This window comes from Nelumbo nucifera, chromosome 1, assembly GCF_055504915.1.
Source record: "Nelumbo nucifera cultivar China Antique chromosome 1, China Antique-T2T, whole genome shotgun sequence".
NCBI lineage: Eukaryota > Viridiplantae > Streptophyta > Magnoliopsida > Proteales > Nelumbonaceae > Nelumbo > Nelumbo nucifera.
The window spans coordinates 117,433,711-117,459,364 of NC_142649.1; the positions used below are offsets into that span (position 1 = coordinate 117,433,711).

The 25,654-nt window shown below is 42.0% G+C and overlaps 1 protein-coding gene across 2 annotated transcripts in view; it reads right to left on the minus strand.

Annotated features, from left to right (window-relative positions):
• The window catches only part of LOC104601788 (ceramide synthase LOH2-like), a 47,423-nt gene that overhangs the window by 8,403 nt on the left and 13,366 nt on the right, over positions 1-25,654 (minus strand). For both annotated transcript variants that reach the window (XM_088893784.1, XM_010265250.3), the window contains exon 3: positions 24,747-24,902. In XM_088893784.1, coding sequence (XP_088749910.1) covers positions 24,747-24,902 — 156 coding nt within the window. The remainder of the gene's footprint in view (positions 1-24,746; positions 24,903-25,654) is intronic.

The window sequence follows — 25,654 nt, forward strand, 5'->3', positions numbered from 1 at the left end:
GATCGAACTTGGAGTGATGGGGACCGAGAAGCTGAACAAAGCAGGTACAACCGAATGTTTTAAGGGGAATAGAAAACAACTCATCACTTGGGTATAGAAGGGAAAAAGGAGATCTCATATCAAGGACCCGAGAAGGGACCCGATTAATAAGATATACCGCCGTGAGGATAGCATCACCCCAGAAGCGAATAGGAACATTGGAAGTAAACATGAGACTTTTAGCCACTTCCAAGATGTGCCTATTCTTCCTTTCTGCAACTCCATTCTGTTGAGGTGTATGAGGGCAAGAGCTCTGGTGGAGAACCCCATGGTTGAGAAGGTAAGATGTCAATGGTCTAGCAAAGTATTCCTTTGCGTTATCAGATTTGAGAACTTTGATCTTGGCATCAAATTGGGTTAGGATCATTTGGTGAAAGTTTTGGGTCAGGGCAGGTACCTCATCTCGTGAACGCATGAGATAAACCCAAGAAAAACGGGTATGGTCATCAACAAATAACAAAAAATATCTGTACCCACCCATGGAAGGAATGTGATAAGGCCCCCAAACATCAATATGCACAATATCAAAAAAATTATTACTCCTTTTATTGCTCAATAAATAAGGCTATCTATAATGCTTAGCAAACTCACAACTTTCACACTGCAACTGAGACAACTCAATAGACTCAAATAAAGCTGGAAACAGACTCTTTAGAGATCGAAAAGACAAATGACCTAATCGGTTATGCTTTGGCATAACGGGACTCACACTCTGAGAAACAAAAGACATCTTCTCTATTGACTCTTCCTGACGGAACCTCTCCCTGAGCAGATAGATCCCATTCATCTCACGGCCAGTCCCAATCACCTCCTTCGTCTCCAAGTTCTGAAAAACACATCGGTCAGGGAAGAAGGTTACTGAGCAGTTCATATGCTTGGTAATACTACTGACTGAAAGAAGGTTAGTGTCAAGCTTCGGAACATGCAAAACAAATGACAGGGAGATAGTATCTGATAACTTGATGTCACCCTTCCTAGAAATGGAAACCAGGGAGCCATCAGCAATAGATACTTTATCCCTACCAGAAGACAAATGGTAAGTGGTAAACAGTGAAGGCAAGCTAGTCATGTGGTCGGATGCACCTGAATCTATTACCCAACAAGGTTCAATAGTACCTGGAGCTGAGGCATGGTAGGCTGAAGCTTGAGTACCTGAATGTGCGAAGGCAGATGTGGCAGGAGCTGATGGTGACTGTGGTGGCTGAGCTGAATTTCCAACTTCCTTTTCTAACTGTATTAGGGCAGCCCGAATTGCAGCTAAGGTCTCTAAAGGTGTTCCTCTTGTGCCAGATGAGGATGCTGAATCAGTGTTCACGGCCACATGAGCAGTGCCCTTTTTGCTTCTCAACTTCGTAGGAACCAAGTGAAGGGATGAGAGATCTATCGTATGGACGCCCAAATCTTGCGGAATAAGGGGGCGAATTTCAAAAAATTTCTCTCCCTTCAACTGGGAAGCGCATTCCCTATTTAGAAAATCATATTTTCAATGATCAATCTTGAACCATAAATTGAACCAGATCTGAACCAAAAGGAGTAAGAGAGGATTATACCTGATACGGAGAAATAATATCTCCCAACGAAGGTGTTCACGCCCAAGGAAGGATCCAAAGACTGCTCCCACTGAAGATGGCGCAGTGTAGGATGGAGCAGAATCAGCAATGTTCTTCTCCAAGAACTCTGTCCTTCGCAAGAAATAGCAGGATGGCACGTGAGCACAGCTTCCTATCAATTCTTTCTTAAAGAACTGATGTCAAGATCGAATCTTGACTTCTCCCACAACTGGAGATCGAACTGGCAAACAAGGCGGCAAGAACAAGGAGGCGGCAAGAAAGAATTCTGCAGGGTTGCTTAATTCTTTCTTCTGTATTTTCAGCTCTCAAGGAGGATGTGAATTTTTTCTACCCAAGGCTGCCACCCCCCTTCTTTTTCTCTTGTAACCCTAAATGATCAGCTCCTAATCCAATTAGGACTTGTTGATCCAAATCTGATTTGGATCAGACATCCCTTTAGGTGATAAGGATAAACCCTTATCTTATCTACAGGTTAGATTAGCTTTCTCCTAATCTCATTAGGAGGTTTCTATATCTGAATCACATTCAGATCTGGACTCTCTGAGTGGATAAGGTTAAGACACTATCCTATATGCTAATCCATCTCAGAATTCGCCCCATATTTAACTAATTAAATAGCCCAGTTCGAAATGGGCTTTAGGCCCATTAAGCTTATGCGCTCACTTGACCTTCCTAACTGCTGCCCAATTGGGCTTCCTTGTATGGCGTGGGACCCAAGCATTGATCTACACATCAGCCACATGGGTTCAGCCCAGCCTTTGTTACAAGGCCTGGCCGAATACACTACTATGAACAGTGCACCCCCTGAAACCCATCAAATGGGTTTAGCCCATCAAGTATTATCCTCAATGGTCTTACACTTAACCTCTCAGCCCATAATGATCATACACTGCCCGACAAGAGAGGACCTCTCCCTCGGCTGCAAGGAACAGTGATGCACTCTCCACTTATATGGATCCCGGGAATTAAAACTTTCTTGCAAACATTTTAGAAACCATAATATATATACTTTTATATCTCATATAAAATATACTTTGCAAAACAAACCTCAACAATTGAAATCGGCTGCCGGCGGTCTTGGTTTCCATCAGTGAGAGTGCATCCCCGATCATTACCTTTGCCTGACAAAGGGGCTGATCCTGTCACTATGATCACCCACTCAGATGAATTCTCAAACTGTCCCAACATACCCAGGTTTTGACCCCCGCTAAGGATCTCACTGATTGGTACATCAAAGACAGTCCAATCCGATACCTAGTGCAGTATCATAATCGAGTCTAGGGGTCAGGTGTAACTTTCCAGTTTTGCCCATCAATCTCCAAGGTCCAGGGCAATACTGAAAATCTGGTCCAGTTCATAGATTCAATTAATCCTACACTGTATGTGCCTAGGGTCTCACCCTGGCAACTGAGACAGGCCACCCCAACCGACTTGGTGGCACCACAGTGTCAGCCTTATCAGGATAGGTCTCCCCAGACCGACCCACTGGCTGTGAACATTCTAAACTAACACGAGTCTCATTAAGTGTCCAGTTTAAGGGTATTACACAGAAACATACCAAGGGAACATGAACCAAATATGCACTTTTATTCATTTACAATAAACTCATAAAGTACATCATTCTGATTGAAGCTAAGGGCATACAAAACTGTCTAACACCAAGTGAGGATGCAGTTTCTAACATGTTTCTTTTGTATGTTTGGGTTTCTTACAATGTTCACATACCACATCCTTCTTGTCTTCCTTCCTCCTGTCCTTCTCTGAATCACCTCCTGATTTGGGTGTGACCGCTACAAAGGCTGGTGTGAGGGGCTGAGGTTGCATCATAACTTTCCTTCTGGTCTCCTCACTGTGTACGAATGAGTATGCCTGAGAGAGTCACACTATCTCTAGTCAAAATCTGTTGCCGCACAATATCATACTCTGAATTTAGGCCCGCCAGAAACTCAAACACCCGGTTTGTCTCGACCTGCTTTCTGTATATCTGTGCATCTTTGGGACTCTCCCACTCAAGAGTCTCTAAGTGATCAATTTCACGCCACAGGGACTGCAAGGTAAAGAAATATACTAAAACCGATTTCTCTCCTTGTTTAAGATTTTTCACTTCACATTTCAATTCATATGCTCTGGCAACATTAAGGGGTTGGGAATAAGTTTCTTTCATCACATCCCATATCTCCTTAGCTGTCTTTGCCCACAAGTAATTGTGGCTAATATGAGGTTGCATAGAATTACACAGCCATGTCATAACCAAGTAGTTTTCTTGGATCCACTTGGTATACGTAGGGTCTCCCTTTGGGGGTTCTTTCACATCTCCCAAGAGGTACCCTAATTTATCTCTTTCCCCAATAGCCATCACAGCTGATTGGGCCCATTCCAAATAGTTTGATCCATCAAACTTTACGGTTGTAATCTGACCACCCGTCTCAGAAACACCACCATAACTGATGTTCCCAAAGCTGCCTTCTACCTGATTTTTAAACTCCATCTCGATCAAGTCTCAAAAACAGCACTTGGACTACCAATCACAATAAAAAACAGTGCAGAACCGATCTGTATTCACAGTGTATGTGCACAAAACTGGGATAACTCTGATCTGAAACCAACTAGCAAGCACAACAGCAGCTGTCCGTAGGGTTCCCACCCCTTAAGAGAGTTCGAAAACCCCAAAAAACTCTGAAAAAAACTTGGAAGTAAGTCTGATATGCTTGGCAGAATTAGGGTTTTAACCAGTCCTTAAAGTGCACAATTCAGTTGTACAATCCAATCAGTACCATATAGGTACTTGCAATAGGGTTAATATGAAACCCTAGAATCTGATCAATGCTAACAACAAACTTGGGGACAGCTCCAGGTAGATCGCAAGGTTCACTTTCTAACCCTAGAGCAGAGAGAAACAAAGCTAGGGCAGTTCGGCCCAACGGTAGGGTTTGCTGTAAAACCCTAGAGAATCGAAGGGAGAAAACCCTAGAATGGTTCGGCCGCCCTCTCCAGATAGGTCCAATCTATCTTCTTTGATAGAACTTCTCTTAGAAAATAAAGAACTTACAAAGAAAAAGTGTTCGCTGCCTTCCAAGGTTACCCGAACCTAGTCTTCTCTGATCCTTTCTGATCACCAACACTCTGCAACCGTGACAAGCCTTCAACGGCTGTAGCCCTTCTGGCGATCTCCAAGAATCAATCTGCAAACTCCACCTTTTCAGCTTCCAGTCCTAGGAGATTCTCATGTGGTCGGCTGGTACTAGACTCACATGAGAAACCCTAACTTGGCTCTGATACCATGTAGTTGTTCAAGACTGCTATCAGTCTTGAGCACTAATAAATTTCAGGTTTGGAGAGGAAAGTATAGAGGGAAGAGGAGAAAGAGTAGTGAGAGAGCAGTAGAACACAAGCTTTGGAAGGAAGGACAGAATCTCAATCATTCTGCCGCCGCCACTTCTATTTAATATTTATAGATTATGCTAGTTACATGAAAGGACACATCTGTCCTTGGAATTTACATAACACATAATAATGTAAAACTGAAAAATAAGTAACAACTAGAATAACAACAGCAACTAGAATAACAGCAGCTAACCCTAGGAAGACTAGGTACATTCTACCCTATGGACAGAGTGGGACCACAGCTGTGGGGCCCACATCAGTGTTCTCTACAGAAAAGAAAAGGAAAGGGAGGGGAAGAAAAAGTGAGATCCCCCCTTCGACAAGACCCCCCCTTTCAACTAATGTTATGCATCTTTATTCTTCTTAATGTAAAAGATTTTTATTAAAAATAAAGAAAAAGTGAGATCCCCCCTTCCTCTTCATCCTCCTCCTAACCCCCCTCCTCTTAAGGAGGCTTACACCTCCTTGTGTTCGGGAGGCTTACGCCTCACGCCTCCAAGTAGTGGAACGCCTCGCATCACACCTCCGCGTTTTAAAACATTGATAGGCAAATGATATGGTCCCCACACATCAAAGTGAACAATATGAAAAGGAAAAATAGATTTTTTATTGCTTACTGAATAAGATTGTCTACAATGATTTGCCAATTCACACGACTCACAATGAAAACTAGATAAAGACACTCCCTTAAACATATCTGGGAACAAATGACTCAAAGCAGAAAAAGACAAATGATCAAACCGAAAGTGACATAACATGACTTTGTCAACAGACTCAGACAAAACTGACTCCAAGGCAACTCCATGAGGTGGTCCAAGAACTCTATTAGGTGTGTCCAACAAGTATATTCCATTCGCCTCATGGCCACTCCCAATCATCCTCTGATATTGCAGATTATGAAAAACACAATGAGTGGGAAAGAATGTTATGCTATAGTTCATGGATTTAGTTAAGCTGCTAACAGATAAAAGATTTGTATTAAGTTTAGGGACATGAAGGACAGGATAAATAAAGGGTGTCAAAAGTCTTGATATCCCCCTTGTCAAAAATGGGAGCAAGAGACCCATCAGCAGGGGAGATTTTCTCTTTTCCAGAAATGTGGTATGAACAAAAGAGATTAGACAAGCTGGTCATATGGTTTAATGCACTAGAATCAATGATCCAAGGGATTTTACGATTACCTGAAACGAAAACATGGTTTGCAGAAGCACGAATACCTGAGTGAGCAAATGCTGATGATCATGATGTGTTGCTTGAAGAGTGAGATGTAGAGACAATAGCTTCCAAATGATTTAACAACCTTCCATACTTTTCAAAATCTGCCTTCATTGTTGCCAACTGTTCCATGGTTGACTTCTCTTCACTCTCCTTACTTCCTCCTTCGGGTATTGTAGCAACATTAGTTGTCTTAGGCTTTCCTATCTAACTGGTCTTCTTAAAATTGTTGTTATTCTTAGACTGGTCAGGTAGGAGATCAGGATGAAGCTTCCAGCAAATGTCCTTAGTATGCCTCGGTTTCTTGCAATATTCACATACCTGCTCCTTTTCAGTTGGACCCTTCGGCTTTATCCCAACATGTGCAAAGTGTTCCTTAGGTGGACTCTGTAACTGAACCTACTGCCTACTCAGTTCACTGCTTACCATAGCATATGTCTGGGCAAGAGTTACCTCATCCTTGGCTAGAATATTCTGCCTAATGATGTCAAACTCAAGGTTGAGTCCTGTAAGAAACTCAAAGACCCTGTTTCATTCCACCAACTTCCTAAAAGTTTTTGCATCCTTCGTACTCTTCCATACAACTGTCTCCATAACATCAATTTCTTGCCATAGGGATTTCAGCATAGAATAATAGATTGCCACACTCTTCTCCCCCTGTCTCAGGTTCTTCACATCACTTTTCAGCTTGTAGGCTCTTGCCACATTCAACTTCTATGAATAGGTTTCAATAACATTGTCCTAGATCTCCATGGCTGAAGACATCTAGAGATAGTGCTGACTTATATGGGGCTGCATAGAGTTGACCAACCATCCTATGACTGTATAGTTCTCCTGCATCCATTTCTCAAATTACAGATCTACCTCTTCGGGTTTCACCTTACTACCTGTGAGATACCCTGTTTTTTTTTTTTTGGAAAAAGGTAGCCTAATATTTATTTAATCAAAAGCAGCACATAGAAGCTAAGATCAGTCCCAGAAAGGCAGATTGATCAACACAGCAAATACATACTCCAAGAACTAGAACGAAAACCAACAGACAAATTACAATTTCTAAACTCTTAGAAACTGACACCCAAGAGATTAACTTGCCCATAGCTTTATGGATTAAATCTTCTGGACTTAAGGCCTTATTACAGAAAAGCCTACTATTCCTCTCAAACCAGATTGACCATAAGACAGCACTAGAAATAGTCTTCCACACTATCTTCCTTTTCTTGTTAAGACCTTTGATGTTCCAGCAACACAAAAGTTCTTTCACCAATCTTGGCATAGTCCATCTTAAGTTCATGGAGCTGAAAAATTGGTTCCACAACTGAGAAATGAATGCATAGATCAGTAGATTCAGAATTGTTCCCACACAGACTGCACAAAAGGTCCAAAAGTTGAATGCTCCTTCTCACAAGATTAGCTCTAGACAGACATTTATTCAGAACCATAGTCCGGACCAGGAAGTTGGATTTAGATGGGCTAATAGGATTCCACACCTGAGAACATGGGAAATCAGTGGCACCCTTTCTACAAAGTTTGGAAGCCAAAGAATTGATAGAGAAAACACCATCTGGATTCCACTTCCAATACCACTTATCTTCTGAGCATAAATCAACCTTTTAAGTCTGAAGAATAGTCAACATATATTCATTATTTCTTCAAGCTCCTAGTCAAAAAGATTCCTTCTAAAGGTTTGAGACTAAATAATTGAATCTCCAGACAAGCTGCAACACTCAGCAATAGAAGCCTCTTGGTTAGATGCACACTGAAAAAGGAGAGGAAAAGATTCAGCAAGAGAACCATCCAAGCACCAGGGATCCTTCCAAAACTTGGTTCTACTACCATTGCCGACCTTAAGTGAGATCCCATCAGCTAGAACAAAGAAGTTCTTCATTATTCCTTTCCACAAAAAGTTTCCCCAACTGGGAGGAGGATCCCTAGTTCTCCAGTTGCCCCACTCCACCCCATACTTACTAGCAATGAGGGATCTCCACTAAGCATCTTTTTCAGCAGCAAATCTCCAAATCCACTTACAAAGAAGGGCAGAATTAAAAGTTTTCAACTTCCTTATGCCTAAACCACCTTCATTCTTGGGGAGACAGACTTGATCCCAACTAACAAGATGAATTTTTTTCTCCTCTTCCCAACCCCTCTAGAGAAAATTCCTTTGAAGTTTTTCAAGCCTTCTTGCAACTTTATTTAGGATAGGGAAAAGGGAGAGGAAATAGGTAGGTAAATTGGATAATGTGCTCTTAATCAAAGTCACCCTACCCCCAAAAGAGAGAGATTTTGCCTTTTCTCTTCATTCTCTCAATAACTGGGTTCCAAATTGAAGACAGCCCACAACTCGCCCCCAGAGGAAGACCCAAATATTTAACTTGAAGGGAATCAATCTGACAAGCCAAAATCTCTGCACAATCAGCTAAGTTGGAAACCTAACCCACTAGAATGATTTGACTTTTGTTCCAATTAACTTTAAGACGAGAGACCACCTCAAACCAAGTTAAGATCCCAAGAACTAGGTCCACCTGAGAGGGGAGAAACATCCACAAAACATAATGTATCATCTGCAAATTGGAGAATGTTAACCTTCTCCCCCTCCGGAGCAATTGCAAAACCTTCCCACTCACCAGATTCAGTAGCCTTTTTACAAAAAAGAGTAAGGATCTCCATTACACATATAAAGAGTAATGGGGACAGGGGATCACCCTGTCTAAGACCCCTGGAACTATCAAAGAAGCCTACAGATTGCCCATTAGTCAAAACAAAAAATTTTGGAGAGGTGATACATACTTGAATCCAGTTCCTCCATTTCTGCCCAAAATTCATGTGCTGCAACACAAGATCAACACATCTCCAATTGACATGATCATAGGCCTTTTCAATATCAAGTTTACAAATCAACCCTAGGGAACCCTCTCTTCTTCATGAATGAATCAACTCATTAGCAATAAGAACTGAATCAAGCATCTGTCTACTCAGAACTAAGGCACTTTGATTGTTTGAGATAACACTACCTAAAACCCCTTTCATTCTCTCGGCAAGGACTTTGGCTAAGATTTTATAGAAGCTATGCAGAAGACTAATCGGCCTAAAATCTTTAATGTTCACTACACCTTCAATCTTTGGAATAAGGGTAATAAAAGTAGTGTTTAAACTCCTTTGCAATGAATCTCTCTCATAAAAGCCTTGGAAGACATTCAGAATATCTTGTTTCACAAAGTCCCAGCATTTAATGTAGAAAAGATTGGTGAGACCATCTGGCCCTGGAGATTTATCATCAGCCGACATCTTAATTGCTGCTTTTATTTCCTCCTCCGTGAAGGGTCTTTCAATGAAGGTGGATTGAACTTCACTCAGTTGTTTGAAGGGAAGGGACCTAGGAAATGGTCTGAAGATCCAAGATTCTTTGTAAAGCTTTTTATAAAAACTTGTTGCCACCATCTTCATTTCCATCTCAGATTCCCCCACCCTACCCTCCCTTTCCAACCTAGTGATTACAAACGCTCTGCCTCTTGCATTTTCCATTTTATGGAAGAAATGTGTGTTTTTGTCCCCCTCTTTTAGCCAAACCACTTTAGCTCTTTGTCTCCATTTGATTTCATCAGTCACAATCAATTTATCATACTTTGACTTCGCCTGAGATCTTTTCAATCTGCACTCCTTTGATAAAGGACCCAATTCTTCTGTTGAATCAATCTCCTTTATGGTACTCAAAAGAGCTTTCTTTTCCGTTTCTAAATTCATGTTTTTCTCCACTTTCCAGATTTTTAATCTCGCTTTAATGGCACCCAACTTTTTTTCCAGAATGAATGAGATGGTTCCCATTACCTGCAAATCTTTCCACATTGTCTTCAACAAGGGGACAAGGTTAACATCTTCAAACCAGGCATTCTTAAATTTAAATGGGGCTCTGACTCTATCTCTGGCACCACAAACTAACTAAATTGGAATATGATCTGAAACTAGCCTAGAAAGGGCAATCTGCTTGAAGTCAGAAAAAAGCTCTTCCCAATTAGAGGTAACCAAAAACCTATCCAGTCTCACAAGAGTGGGGATATCTTGATTATTAGTCCAAGTAAACCGACTACCATGGAGAGGTAAATCAATCAATTCAAACATGTTGATGAAATCAGCAAACTGAGCCATTTCCCTAGATCTTCTCCCTCTGGAATTTTTCTCTTCAGTAGACAAAGTGACATTAAAATCACCACCAATAACCCAAGGATAAGACAGATTTCCCCTCACCTCAACCAGTTCCTCCCAGAACTTCTCCCGTAGATTTCGATCAGTAGGACCATATACATTTGTGACTTGACAAATATTTCCATCTACAAATTTAAGAACTAGGGAAACCGAAAAGTTTCCAATGTGAGAGGAGATCAAGCTACAAACAGAAGGATCCCACATACTCAACAGCCCCACCCCGCACTCCCTACTGCCAATTTAGTTTTCCATCTGACCTCACCCCCCCCCCCCAAATGCTTCTAACTACTGCAGCCTCACACATTGTCCAACTTGGTTTCTTGCAACAGAATGACCTTCGACCTCGACTTCTTCAGGAACACACACTACAAGTCTTCTTCTACCTAAACCCAAACCCCTTACATTCCAATATAAAATTTTTTCCTCCATTACAAATCATAGACACAAAATACAAATTAACTTCTTAAACTTTTCTACCCCCCCAAACCCCCTTCACTGCTGCCTGCCTTGTCATTTAAACCCTACGTTAGCCTCATCATTTCTCTGCTTCTCTTAGAATTATTTCCCCCGTTCTTTGCTACTACCTTCCCTCTCTCCAGGAGAATTCTTTGTTCAACTCCCTCCAGGAATTTGATTGTCTCCTCCATCCCCTCTATTGAAATCCCCAAATACTTACCCAAACCCAAAAGTTTTGACGATACCCAAGAAGAAGCACTAGAATTAACTGGTTGCTTGCCTCTCTGAAGCGATTGGTTCATCACCTTTCCACCATTCATATTCGGTTGCTCTACTAATCCAACACCCTCAGTTAGTTTAATGCCTCTTCTCACTTCCTCTTGAGCACTATGATGGCCTTGATCCTCTCCCCCGTCTTTGGACTATAAACCTAAATCCACCACCGCAATCAGATCAGCCTCTGTTAGGGTACCTTCCACTCTTGACAAGGCTAGGTGATGAACTTCCGATCGAATTTCTTTCCCAAGAGAAGCAGTTGGCAGAGACAAAGAATTCGGAGAATAAGGTTGGAAAGCCAGAACTCCCTCGCAAGCCCTCAACTCCACCCGCAGAGGAAACAAGCACTAATTTTGCATTCCTTGGCTGACCCTTGAACTCTTTGGAGGTTGGCTGGACCACCCAAGGTCCCTATATCTCGGACTACTGGGCTTCCTTCGACTAAGTGGATCCTTGGGCTCACTGTTAGCTTTGGACCTAGGCCCACAAACCGAAATAGGGGGGGCACCTTGACTAGGCTGGGAGTGAAGGAATAGGCCCATTAACTTCTAATAGATTCTCCTGTGCCAAGCACTTCTCGAGCTAGGAGTCTGTCGGTCTACCCTCTAGCTTTTCGGCGAAGAATCCTCCATGGGTGCCACGTGCATCTCGACAGGGCATTGTTTAATCAAACTTTTTATTTCTTCAACTCCCAAAATCTGCCCACTTGCCCCAAATTTTGAATTTTGAAACCCACCCACTCTAAATTCTTCAGTTGACTCATTTGGACCCTCCACACCATCCAAGATCGGACGACTTGGGTTAGAGCTGAGCCTGTCACCATCTACTCTTACAACGGCCGCTGAAGAGCTCGATAGAGCACAAAATTCCTGATGCAACTCCCCTGCGGTGGTCCGGGGTTAGACACTTTCACTGACGTCTTCCAAGACCAACATTTTAAAATAGTCAACGAACCACTTTCCCTCTTTCTGGAATCTCCCAACCCCCCCCCCCACCCCCCCCATCTCCCCCTCTACATCTACAAACTGTCGGCAATATTTCCGACCAGATTTGGACGGAAAACAAAGCTCCCCCCGCTGCAACTTCGACCTTGTTCGGAATGGAATCCCCCCTACGCACCTTTATTCTAACCCACTCACAGGTAGCAACCTCTGGAGGCGAATCGTCCGTCTCAATGAATCCCCCACAAACGTCTCCGATGGCTTTTATCACACTTGGACACCAAAGAAGAAGGGGAAGACCAAACGCCCTAACCCAAATCGAATCCATATCCTCACCTTCAGAGAAAGGATCCGGGTAGAAGCATCCCGCACTCGCACTCCACCAATCCAACAAGAGCGAATTCCTTCCCATATGCCAAGGTCCATTATGTAAGACCCACTCCGCTTCGGCTCTCGAAGGGTAGATGAACAAGAAAAGGTCATCTACCATTTTCTTTACTCTAATTCCCCCCACCTCTCTCCACAATCTACTCACCCATGTCTCCACTTCACTAATTCCCACCCCCACCGAAATCATCCAACCAAACAGTTTCGCAAAAACTCTCTTCTTGCTTCCACTGCCTGTGACTCTATGACAACAACCCATTTATCTTCATACTTTTTAATCTCCGTCAACCCAAAACCAGGCCAAGCTCCTGTCGACACCGCTTTACTATAGGAAAAATTGGCCCTTGTCCTCGCATTTTTCTCCTCTATTCGATACCAGTTACTTTCTTCCCACCTCCCCTTCCCACCAGTAGATTTCTTGGGAGGAAAATAACGAAACATTTGGACCAGCAAAACCCAGAAACCGACTGAGAACAATCACCAATCACCCCAAAACCACTACTACAAACATAAATCCTTATAGAATGTGCTCAAGCAAGATTGTTTGTTCCATCTAGCTTAATTGTGGTCATACCAATCAAAACGGAATCTACAAAGCCAAGCCCGGAAACCGGCACTTGCTTGAACTCACTTCCATATTGCTCCATTAATCAAACGAAAATCAAAAAACCAAAAATTTGGTCTTTATAAACTTACTTGAAGTCAAACCAGTACCAGATGTTTGAAAACTAGGGTTTCACTGCATCCGACTGTCGAGGAGAAAGAGAGAAGATGCAACCGCTCCTACCAGAGCTTCCCAATCTCTTCCAAAACTGGACCACCCTCTTTTAGAAGTCAAAAGGCACCTCCCAAGCACAAAGCGCCACACCCAAAGCTTCACTTTTACCTGTAACTTTGAAAATCTCTAGTCGGCTAGGGTTTTGGGCAGAAACAATACAGCATCACTTCTTAGCAGTTTCTGGCCAGAATTCAACTCTCCAAACCCTTAGCCAACTAGGCAAAAAGTCCTCTGAACTATAGACAACCCATCTCTCCACACACTCTCTTAATCGAAGGGTGTATGGGAAAAGAGAAAAAAGAAAAGGAAGGAAGAAGAAACCTGCTCCAATACCAAGATGTAAATCAGTCCTCTAAAACTGATATAAACTTGGTAAAATTTAGAGAGAAGAGAAGAGAAATAGAGAACAGCAGCACAAAAGAAGAAGATGGAGAAAAGAAGAGGAAGAAGAAGAGTTCAAATATCTCTTCCCTCCCTTTTCTAATCCTTTTACTAAAATTCAATCTTAGGTTAATTACAAGTATGCCCTTAAGTGGGCGGCTGGCTAGGCAGTAACATAAAGAGAACTAACAAAAAAGAAATAACAAGCCCATAAAGATAGGCCTATTAGCTAACAAAATGTAGAGAACACTGATGTGGACCCCACGGCTGTGGTCCCCACTGTGTTCGTATGGCCGCACAGCATGTATTCTTTGTTAGTTATGTCAGTGTTAGTTGGTAGTTACTTCAGTTTTGTTGTTACAGCTTGTTATTATTAGTTTATTTGCCATGTAAGCATTAAGGGCAATTCTGCCTTTTTCTACAATTAGTAAACATATAAATATTAAGAGTGGGTCGGCAGATTAATCAATCCAACCCTCTCTCTCCTTTTCTAAAACCCTTGTGTGCTTCTGCTTCTCCCTCTTTTCTCCTTTTCTTCTTCTTCTTTTCTCCATCTGAAACCCTTTTTACTTTTGGATTCAAGACTGATTGTAATCTTGATCGACTACTCAAAAAAATAAAAAACATACTACAAGAAAAGATACTAGGGCCCATTCGGCCCAGTCTCTCTACAGCTATAATGAGAGAAATCAAGTGAACAACAAGGTAGAGGGTTACCTCAATCATGTTGGATTGGTTAGACATATACATATGCTATGTAAGCAGGCAATTAATGGATGTGGGCGGATTGCTCTTCACCTCAGCTGTTTAGAGAATTCTTAAGTTGGGAACAAATATCCAAAACTAAATACTCAAGTTTTACAAATTTCAATGATTCACTATTTTAATATTGTCCTAAAGTCCACCAAAACTTTGTTAGAACCATTCATTACTAATGGAGAAAATGCAGCCTTATACTTTAGTGCTTGAATTTGCATGTCAAATATTTCTATGGTGTGAAGAGGAGGGGTATCACTCTCATCAAATCTAGCTTTTCTTCTTTTTTTTTATGAATCATCAAATCTAGTTTTTCAAACCTTCAGACTGCTTTAAAAGAAAAGCTGGTTCTGGAAGGTGAAATTGTTTAATTTAGCACTTTTAGGGAGCTGGTTCTGGAGATTTTCTAATGAACCATGGGAATTCTGGAGAAAAATATGGTTTCAGTAATGGGTGGGACACAGGTGGTTCACTTTTGTCTTATGGGTGCAGCATTTGGAAAGGCATTTACAGGGCTTATGGCTTATTCCCATTTCATCAAGGGTAATTTCTTATAAAGTTGGAAATGGAAGAACAAAGAAGGCTGAGGTTTTGGCTGGACCCTTGGTGTGGTGATACTGCTTTAAAAGAAAGGTATCCTTCCTTGTGTACTGTGACCGAAGATCTCTGACTTCTGTTGCTGATTACTTTGTACAGGAGGGTGACAGTTTAGTCTGATCTCCTGTTTTCAGGAGAAATTTCAATGTTTTTTGGGAGTAGGACCAGATGGTAGAACTCTTTTCTTTGCTGCAGAATCAGCACCCAGATTTGCAGTTTGAGGACTCTAGATGATGGAAGTGGGCAAAATCTGGTAGCTTCTCAGTCCAAACTTGCTACTTGGGTCTCCTCAGAGATGTAGAGCAGCCTTTCCCCTTCGAGGCCATTTGGAGAGTAGCAGCTCCTCTAAGAGTCAAGTTTTTCTCTTGGGTGGTTGCTAAGGAGAAGTGCCTTACCAAGGAGACGTTACTGAGAAAATGTTTTACTATACCAGACTTGCTTTGTCCTTCACTCCTTTGTGCAATATGGAAATTGAGTCTTCAAATCACCTTTTCATTCATTATAACTTCACGACAGTGGTTTGGCAGCATTTTCTCATGGCAATTAATCTAAGCTGGTGCTGGTCAGAGCCAGTAGAGGTGCTCAAGGTTGGGTTAACCACACCAGTACTACTGGTTTTTGCAACTCCCCAAACCAAAACCGAACCAGTACCACCAGTTAACCAGCTGACCGGTTTGGTTCTTCAGTTTTTTATATTTATAACATATATTATAAATAAATATACTAGTATATATTATAAATAGATAATTAAAATATAATATATAATGCATATATATTTATATATAATATATAGATAATATGTGACATATATTAAATATATATACTGGTCAGTTTGGTCAACAGCCGTTTTTTTCTAGATTAACCAAAAACCAAAACGGTCATTTGGTTTTCCAAAAATACCAAACTGATTGGCCCAGTTTTCTCAGTTTGGTTCAGTTTTTCAGTTTTTCAGTTTTTTTGTTTTTTTATGAGCACCCCTAGGAGTTAGTCTCTTGTTAACTGGGTGGAGAGTTCCATGCATGTCTAAAAAAGGAAAACAAGTGTGATATGTTATTCTGTCTGCAGTTTTGTGGGCTAATTGGTTGGAAAAAAAACAATAGGGTCCTTGAGCAGAAAGCTAAGTCTGAGGCTGGGGTAATTAACTTTATGGTGGAAGAGCTTAGGAGCTGGTTGATCTTGTCTGATGTATTTTAAAGATGAAGTCTGAGGTTGGACTTTTTTGGGGGGTCCTAATACTTGTCATACTTGTACAGCTTCTCTTTGTATAGGACCTTATACTTTTGATAGTAATACAATACGATACCTTTTCAAAAAAAAAATCCTTCAGACTGGTGCAACCATTGGTCATCTATGTGCATTGCCAAACATCTCAGCTTTGCTGGATACAGACCTAATTCTCCCAGCTAAACAAGTTTAGGGCATGCACAAACATCTCACTTTTGCTGTACACAGCCAAACATCTTAGTTTAAGGGCCATTACCCAATGTTGGGCCCAGGCTCCCAGCTATCTGGGCTCTTGGGAGGGGTCAATTGGATACAGCCTAACCTTTGACTTCTTTGTTCTTTTTTTCCTTTTTTTCATATAGTGGTCATTCTCTGACTTGAAGCTGTGTCCTCATGCTTTGCCAGACTAAGATTTTACCATTACACCAAGCAATGGTCCCTATTATTTCCACATCAGCAGAAACTAGGAAAATATTGTAGGCTATAATTGACAGAAACATTTGTCAAACAAAATTACCCATAGGGGATCAGTAAAATGTAACATGCAGCCCAATTGAAATATGTTAGAAGAATAAAACAACTGTAGAGAACATTGATGTGGGCCCCACTGCAGTGGTCCCCACTGTGTTCGTAGGACACCATGTGTAGTTATTTGTTTCAGTTATAGTAGTGTCAGTTTGAGTCAGTTTGTTAATTCAGTTGTTACTTATTTCAGTTTTTATTTACTTTATTTATCATGTAAGTACTAAGGGCAGATGTGTCCTTTCCATTATGTACTGAATGTAACCTATAAATAATAAGAGAGTGGCGGCGGCAGATCTGTTAGAATCTGTCCCTCCTTTCAACCCCTTGTGTTATCCTGTTTCTCTTCTATTCTTCCTCCTTTCTCTCACTTTTCTTTTGTTTTGTAAACCTAAAACCTATTCGGATTCAAAACTGATTACAGTCTTGATCTTCTACTTGGTATCAGAGCCTATCTAGGGCTTCTCATGTGTGTCTAGTCCAGCCGACCACATGAGGACTAGCTAGGGCTGGAAGCTTATGAAGAAGTATTCGGTGGCTGAATCTTGGAGATTACCAGGAGAGGTTCGCAGCAGTTGAAGACTTGCCGCGGCTTGCAGAGAGTTGGTAATCAGGAAGAAGCAGCGAAGGTTAGGGTTCAGGTAACCCTGGAAGGCAGTAAACCGAAATCCATAAGTAAGTTTTTTATTGAGTTTCAGAGACTGCAATCAGTCGGGATAGGTTGGACCTATCTAGGAGAGGCCGAACTGTTTTTTAGTTTGTTTCTAGGGTTTGACTGTTGGGCCAAACCCCCCCCCCCTCTCAGAGGTGATTAGTTTTTAGGGTTTCATATTGCCCTACGACAAGCCCCACTTGTGCGGACTGCTTGGAGAGTGCAGCTGAGCACTTATTTCAGACCTACAGTTGAAACCCTAATTTTGCTCTCGCAGCAGTGGGCCCCACAGTAGTGATTTCAGAAAATAGCATCTCAGATTGACAGGCTGCCTGGTATTGTGCATGCCGATTGATTTCAGATCAAATTTGAGTTGATTTCTTGCACATACTGTGATAGGCGATTGATTTCAGATCAGATCAGATTTGTGTTGGTATCATATCAGATTTCAGACCTGCTTGTTTTACTCTGTTTTCTGGTATAGTGGCTCTAACAGTTTGTAGCCATTGATTCCTGATCAAAGATGGAGTTTAAGGGTCAGGGAGAAAGTAGTTTTGGAAACAACAGTTATGGTGGTGTATCTGAAACCGGGTTTCAAATTACAACTATGAGATTTGATGGGTCAAATTACTTGGAGTGGGCTCAATCAACCATGATGGCTATTGGAGGAAGGGGAAAACTGGGTTACCTCTTGGGAGATGTGAAAGAACCTTCCAAGGAGGACCCAACATACACCAAGTGGATTCAAGAGAACTATTTGGTTATGGCATGGTTGTGTAATTCTATGCAGCCACATATCAGCCGAAATTACTTGTGGGCAAAGACAGCCAAAGAGATATGGGATGTTGTGAAAGAAACCTATTCCCAACCCCTTAATGTTGCTAGAGCCTATGAACTGAAGTGTGAGGTGAACAGCCTTAAACAAGGAGAGAAGTCAGTTTCTGTCTACTTCTCTACCTTGAAATCCTTGTGGCATGAGATTGACCATCTAGAGACCCTTGAGTGGGAGAGTCCCAAAGATGCACAGACTCACAGAAAGCAAGTCGAGACGAATAGGGTATTTGATTTTCTGGCTGGTTTGAATTCAGAATATGACATTATGCGACAACAGATATTGACAAGAGATAGTGTGACCCTTTCTCAAGCATACTCCCTGTGAAAGAATGGTAGGATCCATCTAATGGACGCCAAGAAGATTGTGGAATGGGTGGGCGAATTTCAAAAATTTTCCTACCTTCTTCCAACTGGGAATCATATTCCCTAAATTTAGAATACAATATTCAAGGATCCTACTTGAACCATAATCGAACCAGATCTGAACCAAAAAGAAAAAGGGAGGAATATATCTGATCCGGAGAAGCAGTATCTCCCAAAGTTGGTGTTCACGCCCAAAGAAGACACCAAGATCCGCTCCTGTTGAAGATGACACAGCTATGGGTGGAACGGAACTATCAGAGTGCGTCCTACACACTGGATCCTTCGCAAGAATCCTCTGGAAACTCTGAACACCGAATCTTTTTCAGTCTTTTCTGCAAGACTGATGTCAAGAACTGATTTCTTGACTTCTTTCTTCTTCAAAGATCAAATCTTACAAGAAGGAATGGCGGCGGCTGGAGGAGAACTCCAAGGACGAAGATGGCTGAAATCGTTTCTCTTCTCTCTGGAGTGTGTGTGAGATCTAATCTCTGTTCGCAGGAAGCTTTCTTGCTTTTCCAAAAAACCCCCTTGTTCGAAATCTGATATGTTCCTCTTAGGGTTTCTCCTCTTTTCTTCTTGATTAAGAAGCCTCCTAATTAGGAGTTATCCCAATCCAAATCAGTATTTGGATAGGGGATGATTTTAATCCTATCTACAGATTAAGTTAGCTTACTCCTGTTCTTATCAGGAGGTTACCAGATTCAAATCTGATTTGAATTTGGTCTCCCAGAGTGGATAAGGTTAAAAGGCCCTATCCTTTTGCTAACATTAATCTCAGATCCGCCCCATAGATGGGTGATCATATCAGCCCAGCTCAAAATGGGCTTTTGGCCCATTAAGTGTTCAGTGTTTAACTAGTTTCCAATCTGCTGCCCAATTGGGCTTCTTTGTATGGCGTGGGACCCAAGCATTGATCTACACACCAGCCACATGGGTTCGGCCCAGCCTTTATTACAAGGCCCAGCCGAATACACTGAAAAACTCAGTAAACCCCTAAGCCCATCACATGGATCCTATGGGCCCAACACTTACATTAAGTGGTCCCTGGGCCAAGCCATCTTATAAAAACCCAGGGACTGTGGGCAGGTGCAAGATTAGCCCATCAGGCATTATCCTAAATGGTCTTACACTTAACCTCTCAGCCCTTAATGATCAAGCACTGCCCGACAAGAGAGGACCTCTCCCTCGGCTGCAAGGAACAGTGCCGCACTCTCCACTCACATGGATCCCGGGAATTAAAACCATTTGCAAACATTTCGAAACCGTATATATATATATATATATTAATTTTGCAAAACAAAATTCCAACGATTGAAATCAACTGCCGACAGTTTGGTTTCCATCAGAGAGAGTGCATTCCCAATCATTACACTTGTCCGACCAAGGGGCTGATCCTATCACTATGATCACCCACTCAGATGAATTCTCAAACTGTCCCAACATACCCAGGTTTTGATCCCCATCTAAGGATCTCACTGATTGGCATATCAAAGACAGCCCGATCCGACACCTAGTGAAGTATCATAATCGAGTCTAGGGGTCAGGTGTAACTTTCCAGTTTTGCCCATCTGTCTCCAAGGTCCAGGGCAATACTGGAAATCTGGTCCGGTTCAAGGATTCGAGTAATCCCATATTGCATGTGCCTTGGGTCTTACCCTGGTGGCCGAGACAGGCCATCCCAACACTTGGTGGCACACCAGTATCAGCCTTGGCAAGATAGATCTCCCCAGACTTATCCAATGGCTGTGAACATTTAAAACTAACACGAGTCTCTATAAGTGTCTAGTTTTAGGGTCTTACACAGAATTATACCAAACAACATGAATCAAACATGCACTTTATTTATTTACACTAAATGTCAAAAGTACATCAAATCGGATTGAAGCTAAGGGCATACAAAACTGTCTAACACCCTGGTGCATACTGAAGAGACCAGGAGGAAAGTCATGATGCAGCATCAGCCCTCTTTCCCAGCCTTGACAGCTATTAAACATAAGCCATGGGGTGATTCAGAAAGGGACCAAAAGAAGGAAGATAAGCGGGATCTGGTATGTGAACATTGCAAGAAACCCAAGCACACAAAAGATACTTGTTGGAAGCTACATCCTCACTTGGTCCCAGCAAAACTAAGAAATAAGAAGGGTAATGCTCATGTGGCCGTGAACACTGATTCAACATCCTCATCAAGCACATCCCTAGAGACTTTAGCTGTTGTTCGGGCTGCCCTCATACAGTTGGAAAAGGAAGTTGGGAGTTCAGCTCAGCCATCTCAGTCACCATCAGCTCCTGCCACATCTGCATTTGCACATTCAGGTACTCGAGCCTCAGCTTACCATGCTTCAGCTCCAGGTAATACTGACCACTACTGGGTAATAGATTCAGGTGCATCCGACCATATGACTAGCTTGCCATCATTGTTCACTTCTTATCACTTGTCCTCTGGCCAAGATAGAATATCCATTGTTGATGGCTCTCTTGTTCACATTTCGGGCAAAGGGGACATCAAGCTATCGGATACTATCTCTTTATCTTCTGTCTTGCATGTTCCTAAGCTTGATACTAACCTGCTTTCAGTTAATAGTATTACCAAACACATGAACTGTTCAGTAACATTTTTCCCTGACTGATGTGTTTTTCAGGATTTGGAGACAAGGAAGGTGATTGGGACTGGCCGTGAGACGAACGGGATCTATCTGCTTGGAGAGAGTTCTCGTCGGGAGGAGTCAGTGGATAAGAAGTCTTTTGTTTCCCAGTCTGTGAGTTCGGTTATGCTTTGGCATAACCGATTAGGTCATTTGTCTTTTAAGTCTTTGAAGAGTCTGTTTCCTGCTTTATTTGAGTTTGTTGAGTTATCAAAGTTGAGGTGTGAGAGTTGTGAGTTTGCCAAACATTGTAGAACCTCTTATTCTTTAAGTAATAAAAGGAGTAATTCCTCTTTTGATATTGTGCATACTGATGTTTGGGGGCCATATCATCTCTTCTATGGGTGGGTACAGATATTTTCTACTGTTTGTTGATGACCATACCCGCTTTTCTTGGGTCTATCTTATGCGTTCTCGGGATGAGGTTCCTGCTCTGACCCAAAACTTCCATCAAATGATTCTCAATCAGTTTGGGGCCAAAATCAAAGTCCTAAGATCTGATAATGCAAAGGAATACTTTGCTCAGCCATTGACCTCCTACCTTCTTAGCCATGGAGTTATTCACCAGAGCACTTGCCCTTATACACCACAGCAGAACGGTGTTGCCGAAAGGAAGAATAGGCATATCTTGGAGGTGGCTAGAAGCATTATGTTTACCTCCAATGTACCTATTCGCTTCTGGGGTGATGCTATCCTCACGGCAGTTTATCTCATTAATCGAGTTCCTTCCCGGGTTCTTGATATGAGAACCCCTTTTTCCCTTCTATATCTAGACGAGGAGTTGTTCATTGTTCCCCTTAAAACCTTTGGTTGTACCTGTTTCGTTCAGCTTCTCGGGCCTCATCATTCCAAGTTTGAACCTAAGGCCTCCAAATGCATTTTCCTCGGTTATGCACAAACTCAAAAGGGTTATTGTTGCTATGATCCGGTTTCAGGGAAACGGTTTGTCTCCATGGATGTCACCTTCTTTGAGGAGACACTCTATTATCCTAGGGTTTCTCCTCAGGGGGAGAGCAGTGAGTGGGGTTGTTTTGAGTTTCTTTCCTCAGGGGGAGAGCAGTGAGAGTGGAAGTGGGGCTGGTAGAAGTGGGGCTGTTCCTTTACCTATTCCACTGGGTAATGAAGGTTGTAGTGGTGAGGGTGGTCAAAGGGAGCCAGAGTTGAGAGTCTATCACAGGCGATGCAGGCAGGTTGATCCTAGTCATCGACAGTCCCGGCCAGCTCCAGTTCCTTCTGCAGCTCTAGATCCAGAACCTACTGAGACACCTCCCACTGTTGCCACTTCCCCTCTTGTGGATGACCTTGATCTCCCTATTGCCATTCGCAAAGGGAAACAACATTGCACCACTTCTACAGCTCACAGCATCTCACAGTTCTTATCCTATGGTCGTCTATCTCCATCTTACCGGTCCTATCTCACTTCCATTGCCGATGTCCCTATTCCAAGAACAGTGCAAGAAGCCTTATCAGTTCCAGAATGGAAAGATGCAATGCAAGTCGAAATGGATGCCCTGTTGAAGAATAACACTTGGGCACTGGTTGACCCACCAAAAGGAAAGAAACCGGTGGGATGCAGATGGGTGTTCACTATGAAGCATAATACTGATGGCTCTATTGAAAGGTACAAAGCCCGGCTGGTTGCAAAGGGATTCACTCAGACTTATGGTATAGACTACTTGGAGACCTTTGCCCCAGTAGCCAAGATGACCACCCTCCGAGTTCTATTATCCCTTGCAGAAAATCACTCTTGGCCCTTGTTTCAGATGGATGTTAAAAATGCCTTTCTGAATGGAGACTTACAGGAAGAGGTCTACATGTAGTTGCCTCCTAGATTCTATGATACAGAGACAGGTAAGAAGGTTTGCCGACTGAACAAGGCATTGTATGGTTTGAACCAGTCACCTAGAGCCTGGTTTGATAGGTTCAGATTAGCCCTTGGAAAGTTTGGTTATGTACAGGCCTAGTCAGATCATACACTATTCATCAAGAGGGTGGAGTCCTCTCTGACACTACTTGCAGTATATGTTGATGATATTGTGGTGACAGGAAATGACATCCATGAGATTGAGTCCCTCAAACAGCTCCTTCATCAAGAGTTTGAGGTGAAAGATCTTGGTGCACTACGGTACTTTTTGGGTATTGAGGTTGCTAGATCCAAGCAGGGGATTTTTATCTCTTTGAGAAATATGTTCTAGATCTATTGGCGGAAACTGGAAAGTTGGGTGTTAAGCCGGCTGATACACCCATCGAGCAAAATCACAAGATTAGTGCAGAGGGCGGGGAGCCTCTTGAAAACAAAGTTATGTTCCAATCGTTGGTTGGAAAGCTCCTACATCTCTGCCTCACTCATGCACTCCCCTAGAACTTCTCATCTTCTTGCGACAGAGAGAATATTAGCATACTTGAAGAGATGCCCGGGTAGAGGTATACTGCTCAAGAACAATAATCACATGAGGGTGGAAGTCTATACAGAGGTCGATTGGGCTGGGAGTGTTGATGACAGAAGGTCTACCTCTGGATATTGTGCCCTTGTGGGAGGTAACCTTGTCTCTTGGAGGAGTAAGAAGCAGAGTGTTGTTTCCCGCTCCAGTGCTGAAGCGAATACAGGTCAATGGCTAATGGAGTGGCTGAAATCTTATGGCTGAGGTCACTACTTGAAGAGTTGGGTATTGACTATGAAAAGCCCCTAATGTTGTATTGTGATAATCAGGCAACTATTAATATAGCCCACAACCCAGTGCAGCATGACAGAACTAAACATATCGAAGTTGATCGACATTTTGTGTGAGAGAGGGTCACATCACAAGAAGTGTGTCTTCCGTACATCACATCTAATATGCAGCTCGCGGATATTCTCACCAAGGCTGTACCAAGGAAGAAGTTAGAGACAGACCTATCCAAGTTGGGAATGATAGATATCTACTCCCAACTTGAGGGGGAGTGTAGAGAACACTGATGTGGGCCCCACTGCAGTGGTCCCCACTGTGTTCGTAGGACACCATGTGTAGTTATTTGTTTCAGTTATAGTAGTGTCAGTTTGAGTCAGTTTGTTAATTCAATTGTTATTTATTTCAGCTTTTATTTACTTTATTTATCATGTAAGTACTAAGGGCAGATGTGTCATTTCCATTTTGTACTGAACATAACCTATAAATAATAAGAGAGTGGCGGCGGCAAATCTGTTAGAATCTGTCCCTCCTTTCAACCCCTTGTGTTCTCCTGTTTCTCTTCTATTCTTCCTCCTTTCTCTCACTTTTCTTTTGTTTTGTAAACCTAAAACCTATTCGGATTCAAGACTGATTACAATCTTGATCTTCTACTACAACTATAAAATGTAATTGAAAAACCAGTGCTTATGTAGAGTTGTTTTAAACAATAACAAATCACCAACTTCATTAATGAGTTAAATTGTGAATACAAATAAAACAGAGCATCATTAGAATCCCAAACAGAAAGGATAAGGGATAAAACAATTCTGCATAAGCAGAATTCCTTTGCACAAAAAATTCAACTACATGAATATGATGATACCTTGTAAGATATGAGTACCCAATCAGGATAACAGTAATTATATGATGAGACATCATTATACTGAAATCCTTTCTTCGAGTCTCCCATGTAAGAAGGGCTGCAATGCTGTAGAGGTAGAACCCGCATTGGCACATGTATAAAAGCTTCAAGGGGAATCTAAACAAGGAAATGGGTAGACTCGGTAAGACAATGTTAGAAGACTATGTCAAAAAATGATCTTAGAAATTAAATTCACATAAACTATCTGAGACAAAACATCTATAGTGAAAAATCAGCCAAAGAATGTAGAATTAATTGTTTGATCCAAATTATTCAACAAAGAAAAATTGAAATAGCTAAAATGATAAAAAGACAAAAAGGAAAAAATCTCAACTTTTACATGATCCAAGACATTAAGAGGAAAGACTATAGTTAGCTGGAAGGATTATTAAGAATTTAGAATAACATAATTTTTTTTTATAAATGGAATAACATAATGTTTGGGTCTTGAACTCTTCATACAGCAAAGGTGAAGGACCACGGATGTCATACCACTTTATCAGGGAGTCTAGATCATTGGCATTCAGAGTGACAGCCCTACACTAGTAGTCTGTTTGGTTTGTGGTCAGAATTGAAATCAGAATCGCCTATTCCCCTGACCTGTTTGGTTCAAATGGGAATCGAGATCAGATTCTATACGATATTCAAGACTCTCAATGAGGGTTGGTGTCAGGTAAAGATAGATAAAGTTTTTTCTTCTTTTGGGGGGAGTGTTAAGTCACTTTTTTTCTTTTTCCGGTTTGAATGAGATTCTCATTACCAAGCGGGGAGGCTGGAATGGGCATTCCCTCAAATGGGAGAATGCCATTCTGCCAGGAATGGAAATCGGATACGGAACCCCATTCCGCCCCCAACCAAATGGCTGAAAT